This window comes from Ipomoea nil, unplaced genomic scaffold (assembly GCF_001879475.1).
Source record: "Ipomoea nil cultivar Tokyo-kokei standard unplaced genomic scaffold, Asagao_1.1 scaffold0672, whole genome shotgun sequence".
Classification (NCBI taxonomy): Eukaryota; Viridiplantae; Streptophyta; class Magnoliopsida; order Solanales; family Convolvulaceae; genus Ipomoea; species Ipomoea nil.
The window spans coordinates 1,132,187-1,142,000 of NW_017617100.1; the positions used below are offsets into that span (position 1 = coordinate 1,132,187).

The window sequence follows — 9,814 nt, forward strand, 5'->3', positions numbered from 1 at the left end:
AAAAGCAGCTAATTAACTACATAAATAATTAACTCACCCGGATGCAGTAGCATAACTGGTCCAGCCTTGAGGGACAACATTGTCTTCCAAATAAGTTCTGTAAAAGATGACTCTTGCATAGTCTCTCCAAGGCCTTCCCAAGTAGGCTTTACCATTCCCATGCACATGACAATTCTTGAACACAAACCCACTGCTTTCCCCAGCCTCCTGCCTCCCTTGAGCTGTTATGTACCCTATCATTCCTTCTTCGCCACCTCTATCTACTGATATAGAACACCCCTACATTCACAATCACAATTCAAAACTACCAATCGCCATTAATACATTCATACATAAACAAGATTATGAGAGATAGATGGGTTTGGGTAGCAGATCAGATTTGACCTTTTAGTCTTGGTCATAGACTCAACTCCAGTCACTACTGGAAAATCTTTAATTCTTTAGTGTGCCCCCTGATTTTGCAGACCCCTTTGGTGAATACAAACATGATTTTCATCCACAAACCCCGGCCCCAATTTTAATTTGTGTAGACAAAAATCAAAGATTTCTAACCATACTCATAAATATGCTTATATCACTGTCAGTAGACAACATTTGAAACAAGAAACCAAGATTCAAAATTCGGCAGTTGCAATGTGCGGATTATACTCAAACTGGGCAGAATCCTTATTCGCACTGACATTTAACTATGTCTGCTGAGCAATTGAGTTACCGTACATGATTTACCTCATTTGTCAAATCGGGGCGTGGGGGCCTTTTGAATGGGGATTCAATTACCTTTTGGGACAAGATATGTTTATATTAAATTTAAGTCATATTTAAGAGTATTAATCCAATTCAATAGACTCCCATGCGGCATTCTCCCTGCTAGCTAACTTGTTGCAGACAGATAAAGGCCCTGTTTGGTAAAAAATTGGCCTATAGGTCAATTTTAGTTTATTTGACCACTATTTATTGTTTGATTTAGTTAAAATATCAATATAAATGTTTGTTTAATTAGCTTTTTGTAACTCTAAAAAGCTAAAATTTAAAAAGTTACTCCAAGCAACTTTTTTCAATTAGCTTTTTGAGAAAAGAAATTATACCAAACAACTATCAGCTAACAACTAATTTACCAAACACGCTTCTACAATTAGTTAATGTTATCAACTATTTATACCCTCTAATTAACACAATTAACTAACAACCATTTTACCAAACAGGCCGAGCCAATATAATGGGGTGGAAGAGTAGCATGCATGCGGCATGTATTACCATAAAGAAATAAATGGTTTGGGACATGATACAATAGTGGGATAGATAGGAACTAAAAGTTTTGAGGAGCCACTGTCCGGCCGGATAGAATAATATAATGCAGCTTTTGCTTAAAGATGAGAGTGGAATGAATTTCCTAAGGCTTTAAGCTACATGCTGTCTCTTTGTACCAATAATAATTGTGTTTGTAGCTAGAGTTATATGTTAGTTGCATTGAAATATTGTACAATAATATCAAATTTTATGAATTAAAATTGATATTATGTTGCTAAAGATTTTGTTATTTGTATATTAAATATGAAAAAATATCAAATTAATTTATGTAATTGCCAAGCACTTTGTGTTCAGATGGCATGGAGTGACCTCTCCCATGTGGGAGGTCATGAGATCATATCGAGTCTCAGTGCAGACATTGTTGACTTTTTGTGCTTCATTAGGTTGAAAAAGTATGTTAGAACATATACTACAATGTAATGGAGTCATAGCATTCAAAAATAATAATAATTATGTAATCATACTTAATTAATTTAAACACATATATACCAAATTAATTTATATTTTTTTTTGTGTAAACCACATTGTGGTCCGGGTCTTTCTCTGTCCGTTTAACGGTCCAGGTCCACCCGATTCGCTCCGAGAGGCACAGAAACTAGCCCAAAGGGAATCATCACTTGTGGAAATTGAACCCGAGTTATCCCAAAATTCTCCCCCACAAAGAGAGCTCATTTGCCACTTGAGCTTCCCTGTTGGGTTCCAAATTAATTTATATACATAATCACCATCACTTACCATGTTTACCAAATATTACTTCTCTTTATACGATTTTTTTTAAATGGAAATATTACAACAATAATTAATCCAATTAATAATAATAATAATAATAATAATAATAATAATAATAATAATAATAATAATAATAATAATAATAATAATAATAATAATAATAATACCAATAATTAATTTAATCATTTTCCATATTAATTTCTTGAATTGCTTATTGGGCAATGCATGTATAGTAATAGCCAGAAATTTTTTTAAATATAACAAAGATAGATTTTATGATTCTATGGCGTACCATACTTATCTTGTTTTGGCAAATTATTTTAATATATAATTATGATTTTAATATTTGTAGTTAGTATGTGATAATTATTTTGATGATGAAGATCAGACTATATAGGAATAATAATAATGATATAATTAATATATTGTATTGTATGGTATTTACCTCATAGATGGATTGGCCGTTACCAAAAATGAAATCAACGGCGCCGTTAATGCTGCATTTCTTAAAGTAGTGACGCCCATGCACATCCCACAGCGTATCTTGCCATCCCTTAAATCCGCATCGAAAAAACGCCATTTTATCGCCGGATAACATCGCCGCCACCGCCACTCTCCTTGGGTTTCTGTTGTGCTCCGGCGGAAAGTTGTAGGAGTTCTGTATGTATGTTCACAAACAAATCAAATCAAATCAAATCCCCCCCGAAAAAAACATATATATCTAACTATCTTTCATACAATGAAGGTTATGCTTTTGACAAATGTATTATCAGCATCACAAGAGAAGGTGGCGGCTTCAATGGAGTCATGCCCATCCCATATCACATTGGTTCTTCTCTGTGCTTCTCCTCTCAGATAAATATAGGGTTTCTCTCTTGGAATATTCACTTGTTCTCTGCCGGCCACCAAAATATTAAACTCATCCAATCAAGAAAATCAACCACATGAACATACAGAAAAGGTACCCAGAAGCAATAATATAATGGCCGGACGGCCGGCCGAATACCTATAAGTTCCAGCTCTGACATGAATGCAGATCCATTTCTTGTTGTACTGAGGAACTGAATCAATGGCTGCTTGGATTGTCCGGAAATGTCCATGCCCAAATGGATCCACATAGATAACTGGATACTTATTATTATTATTCTTCAATTTCCATCTGCCATTGCCATTGTAATATCCTGCGGCGGCGGCGGCATATGGTTGTTGGTATGCAAAGCTTGTGCACACAACAGTGCTGATGAGGAACATCCAAAAACACAACTCATGAGAAGGCAGAGGCATCTTGTCTTTTGTTGTGAGGGACACCATATTCTTGAGACTCGACTCTATTTATCTGGGAGGTTCATACCTTTTTGGGATAAAAATTAATTAGTTAATGTGGTATTTATGGAGATATATGTTTTAAGGTCTAATTTCAGAATCTAATCTGGCCCACCACGTACTGTAGGCCAATTTATATGGTGCATCAGGGCGCACATTGTATTATACGCCCTGATGCAGAATGATGTCATTTTGTACTTTTTTTTTTGTTTGAAAATTTCACTTTTTGTGTCGTCGATTAATTTTTTTTTTTTTTTTTTTTAAATCTCATGTTTCGAATATATATATAATTGTATAATAGAATGTACATAATTGTATAACAGAATGTACATAATTGTATAACAAAATACACATACTCTTTTTTGAAAAGATATACACATAATCTAACATAATCATAATACACATAAAATCTTAACATAATACACAAACTCTTAACATAATAAACATAAATTTCTTGTTTCGGATGTACCTAATTGTATAAAAAAATATACATAATTGTATAAAAATATGTACATAATTGTATAACATAATATACATAATTATATAACAGAATACACATACACTCTATCGCGTCAACTACCCACACAACTTAACAAAACGACGTCATTTTGGGAGGCGCGCGGGGCGCACATTGCTATGTGCGCCGTGGTGCACGGTATAACCAGTGGTACTGTAGTAAAATAATTAAGGACTACTTTTTACTCAATTTTGTATTTTTAATGAAAAATATTTTTATTTATTACTGTAAATTTGGTTGGAGAGAAGGCATTATCATGTGGGAAAAGAATTGTAATTTATTGGGAGATGAATAATGTGAAAATAAAATGGTAATTTAAATTTCAGTCTTTGGTTTGCAAGAATAGAATTATTAGAAATTTCAATTCCAATGTTTGGTATCCATGTGAATTAAAAGGGAATAAGTACTATAAAGTCCACAATTATTATTATTATTATTATTATTATTATTATTATTATTATTACTATTATTACTATTATTACTATTATTATTACTATTATTACTATTATTATTACTATTATTATTATTACTATTATTATTATTATTATTATTAATCCTAAATGACCAAATTCAAATTTTGCTTTTGAAAATTTATGTAATATACGCTGTAAAGAAACTTTAGAATTGCATAACGAAAGTAGGGTTTGCATAACCCGTCCAAACTGACAAACCTGCCCGACCGGAAACCCACAAAGCTACACTGAATCGATATTCAGATTTGACTAGCAAAACTGACCCATGCTTCCTAACTGTGCCGGTTTGTATATAATCGGGTAGGGTTTGGCAAATACACACTCGACCCATCCAAAAACACAAAATTATATATATATATATATATATATATATATATATATATATATATATATATATATATATATATATATGTATATATATAGGGATGCACTCAGGTGCGAATAAGTGCTCAGGAGGGAAATGCGAACGAATCAGCGCGCGACACGTGTCCAGATCTAATTACTTAAAAAAAAATGCGGTGGCATTTTCGTAAATAATTGAACATCGAAGTGCAAGTAAAATCACTTACAAGTGCACCTACTTTCACCTATAAGTGCATGTAATTTTGCCTTGTTAGCATTCACTTTCCGCAAACATTCATGCACCTGGGTGTGCTTATAACTATATGTGCAACTATTTATAACTATATGTGCAACTACTTATAACTATAGGTGTACCTACTTTCACCTATAAGTGCATGTAATTTTGTCTTGTTAACATTCATTGATCTGAGTTCAGCGGGTAGTAATACCCCTGAAAACCACTCGCAAACATTCATACACCTAGGTGCAACTACTTATAACTATGTGTGCAACTACTTAGAACTATAGGTGCAACTACTTAAAACTATAGGTGCAACTAAGTATTGATGCTCAGTGTAAATTTTTACTTGCACCGATAATACATTTTACATGCACTTGTAATACATTTTACTTGCACTTCGATGTTCAATTATTTACGAAAATGCCACCGCATTTTTTAAAAAGAATCAGTGTTTCTCATCCATTAGATCTGGACACGTGGACGGACAGAATCCATTTCTATTTCGCGCCTGGGCGAAGCATTCGCACCTGAGTGCGATTATATATATATATATATATATATATATATATATATATATATATATATATATATATATATATATATATGCTTAACGACGTCGTTTGTTGTTGTTGTTGTAGTATGTGTGTGTCTACACACACTATTAGCTAGGGTTCTCTATTTCTATCATCTGCGCAGTCGCGACTTCCTGCGCCACACTCTTTGTCTCTCTTAGACACTCTCAGAATTAGGATTCTTCACTCCTCCGTTCTCCATTTCTTTCCAGTATCTAGTCTCTCATCTCTGAGACTGTCTAGTCTCTAGGCGTCTCCCTTCGTCTCACTCTCTATCTCTGTTCGGTTGTTCGCTCTCCAATTCCCTACTAGATGCTCGTGGTGGAAGCCTCAAGCTAGCCAAGCCTTGGTCAATGGTGCCGTGGTGGAAGCCATCTGTTTTGACTGTTGATTGCTTGAAGCCCTAATTCTCTGGAAAAATATTGGATAAAACAAGTAAATCAAAAACTTTTTTAATAATATTTTTCTAGTGTTCTTGACTTATTGTGTTATATTGTTTGATACTTTGATGTATTCCGTAAATTGTGTAAAAATATGATGAAATTGTGAGCCCTAATTTGTACGTGAGCCACTGAGTCACTAAGCGCTAATATTTGGGGCTTTCCATATATATGATGAATTTTACAAAATTTTGATATATGGTTTTATGTTTACAGTAATTGGACCCTTAAAATTCATAAATATTGTATTTTTGGATTATAGATTGTCTAATGTAAATATGTACTGGTGGAAGCCTATTGTGTATTTGAGCTCTAATTTTTTGGGCATTTCCATATTTGAATGTTGAGCCCTAATTGTATGAATGTAAAATGTTAGACACTGAACTGATGATTTTATGAACCCTATTTTGGGCAATTCCATATAGATGATAATTTGATGATTCAAATATGATTATAGATTTTATGGTGGGAGCCTAAGCTGATTTAATCCGTAATATGCTTTAATCTATAATCTATATGTCTATCTATGCTCTATATGTCTATTTATGCTTTGATTATGGATTTTATGGTGGAAGCCTAAGCTGCTTTAATCTGTAATCTACTTTAATATGAAATATGTATGCATGTTTATTCTTTATGTGGACATTTGTTTATTGATGCTCATATTTATAGATGGAAAACACAAATCCCTTCTAGGTGGATAGTTTCTAGAGATATTTACCAGATATACCTAGATGAGAGATTGAGCCTCAAAAATCTTTTTTGGGTGAGCACCCAAAGGGTAAGCTTAACCACTGGTACATAGACCTCTGTTCAGAGGATAAATTACATGTGCGTTACTGCACATTTCATTGATGATGATTGAAAGCTTAATAGAAAAATCATTTCTATTGTCCATGTTTCTTCTCATAGAGGGAGTATGTAGCAAAAACCTTAGAGAGTTGTTTGCTTGAATGGGGAATCAAAAATGTGTATACTGTTACTATTGATAATGATGTCTCTTCTAATGATACAACATTGAGATTTTTCAAAAGCAAGTTGTTGTCTTGGGGTAGTTTATCTGTTAGGGTTCAGTACATGCACATGAGGTGCATAACCCATGTTCTAAAATTAGTGGGAGTTGATTCTTCTGTTAAGAAGGTTAGGGATGCAGTGATATGGGTGAGGAACTCACCTGCAAAACTCAAGAAGTTTAGAGATCTTGCTGATCTTATTGGGGTGGAAGCCAAATCTGTTTTACATCTTGAAGATTGTCATTCAAGATGGAACATCACATACATCATGCTAAATATTGTCATTCAATACAAGAAGGTTTTTTAAGCTTATGAGGAGAATGATGCCACATTTTCAGTTGACTTATCTGATTTTGTTTTTCCTCTTTACATGCACTATTCTGCAATGACATGATCTTCCCCATGGAACTTGCATCCGTTTACAAATCCCCAAAGAGTTTGTCAGAAAATTCAACAAACTCTTGAAGGAATGGGAAGCCTATGATATTCATAATTTCGTTGTGCAAACGTGTCGCATGAGGTTTAAGTCGCGCGAGCATAAGTACATTATGAAAGCGAACCACGACACTTTGATTAGGTTTATGAATCAATATTATTCCGATTTTCCCAAACACATGTTCTAACTCAAGGATTTTGGATCGTTGAAGGCTCCCGGATGAGTGGATAACAATCAACTAATTGGTAAATTCTACTTAAAATTTTGTTCTATACTGGATGTGTTCTCAATTTTTTTGTTATACTAAATTTCTAATAGTACATTCATGACTGACAATTTTAAATCCTTTGTTTGGTTTCCGCAGATTTGATTAGCTGTGTAGTTTTCATTACTGAGCCAAAAGTTATCCAAAATAATTCAAATCCCCAAAGGTTTATTGATTTTGTCATTGAAGATTCTCGGTATGTATTTGTTTAGATGACCTTTTATTTTGTTTCAGTATAAATTTAGGCGTCATCAAGTTCATTGTTATTTTCACTCACGGGGAGTCGTCTCACGATTACCCTATGGGATGAGCACGTAGATTCTGTCTTGCCTTACTATAATGCTGATTTGACAGATCCACTGATTATTATACTGCAGCTGTGTACAGTCAGGGTGAATGATGGCTGATAAATGCCAAAGACACCAGGGGTCATTGAGGGGTTGTGTCGTGCTTAATTTAAAGTACTTTGTGGATGATTTATGATGCAAATGCTATAAAATATGTTAATGAGTTGCAAACGCCCACAAACTTGTTCACTTTAGTGTTTTGAAGGTTTTGAGCTTAAAGAAGGGCACCCCGACGACAATTCGGTAATTGGAGCATATCTTGAGCTTGAAGTGTCCAAATGAGGTGATTCGAGTGGCATTGGAACAAAAACTTCAAGGGCTACAACTTTGATGAGATAAGAAGGACAAATTCTGACCAACGTGGAGTCCCACGCACATGGGAGCTTGCATGGATCAGTAACAGAAATATCCACAACCCGTCCCACGTGCATGGGAGATTTAGTGGATTGGGTCTTGAGCAGAAATTACTTTATCATATCATCCATCTTTGCTAGAGTACGACACTCGTGGTGGTTCTCACTCTCCATTTTATCATATCATCCATCTTTGCATACATGACCCATGCAAACACAATTTTTTGACGCCGCTTCATAAGGAGAACCGTAAGCGAAAAGCGTTCGGTCAGGCACCTCTGTGGCTCTCCTTGAAGGAAGGTCACAATATTGAACCCCGGTGGTGGGGCATTAACTCTTTGGGCTGCAATAGTTAGAGAAAGTATAGAACAGATACTGCCCAACAAACAAACAAGTTTGAAAACTTATATGACCCGTATTTCATAATTAAAAATAATTGTTGAATACATCATTACTTCATTGATGGTCGTATATGTCATGACTATCAACAAAAGGCAAGAAAAATCAGTGTTTAATCACGGTATATTGTACGTGGCTTGGCTTTTTCCTAATTGCCTGAAGGTGTTAGCTTTAGACGAGGATGGAAAAGATTCTATTACCACTACCAATGTCGTCTACAAAGAGGTTTTCAATAATGTGTAATTCGAAGCGGTGATATTATGTTTTTATTTTTTTCAAAGAACACATTTGCTCAAGTTATACAAATCCAAAACACTGATATATAAAATTCCCAAAGTTTTAGCACCAGATGCTTGCATCTATACATTAGCTATTAATTCAACAATTATTTGGTCGAATTCAAGCAAGGATAACATCACAAAACATAATCGATCCAAACCATCTTTTCAATTGCACTATATAATATTTGATGTTTTACTTTATATAATTATATATCGATCCAAATATTCTTAAAATATTATAGCAAATCCATTTCGTGCATCGCACGAGTGAAAATACTAGTTGTATATAAACATTATTACTACAGACACATCATGTTTAATAACATTCATCATATACTATATTCATAAATTTGTTCTATATGTCCAGAAACATACATATTAATATTCTTAAACAGTAAAATAAATGTACATCATATGTATTTCCATTCACTCTATATTAGATTCATAATATTCCTTCTATATGTTAATAAAAAATAAAGATTAATGTATATAAACATTATATTATAGACGCATCTTGTTTAATACTGTAACATTTATTATGTACTATGTTCATAATATTTGTTTTATATATTCATAACCTTAAATCTTAATGTCCATAAATACTAAACTAAATGTACATCATATGTATTTTATTCACTTTATAGTATGTTCATAATGTTTTTTCTATATATTTATAAAAACAAAGCTTAGTATACATAAACATTATACTAAAATAATGACTTTATGTACCTATAAATTTATTTAAAAAAAAAAAATTAAAAAATATATATCAATA

General features: G+C 33.4%; 1 protein-coding gene across 1 annotated transcript in view; it reads right to left on the reverse strand.

The window, feature by feature from the left end:
* The window catches only part of LOC109174942 (probable pectinesterase 29), a 4,220-nt gene extending 894 nt beyond the window's left edge, over positions 1-3,326 (reverse strand). The window contains exons 1-4 of the mRNA XM_019324179.1: positions 3,044-3,326; positions 2,776-2,932; positions 2,483-2,695; positions 38-279 (exon numbers count right to left, since the gene is read on the reverse strand). Coding sequence (XP_019179724.1) covers positions 38-279; positions 2,483-2,695; positions 2,776-2,932; positions 3,044-3,321 — 890 coding nt within the window. The 5' untranslated portion in view covers positions 3,322-3,326. The remainder of the gene's footprint in view (positions 1-37; positions 280-2,482; positions 2,696-2,775; positions 2,933-3,043) is intronic.
* Positions 3,327-9,814: the final 6,488 nt, after the last annotated feature.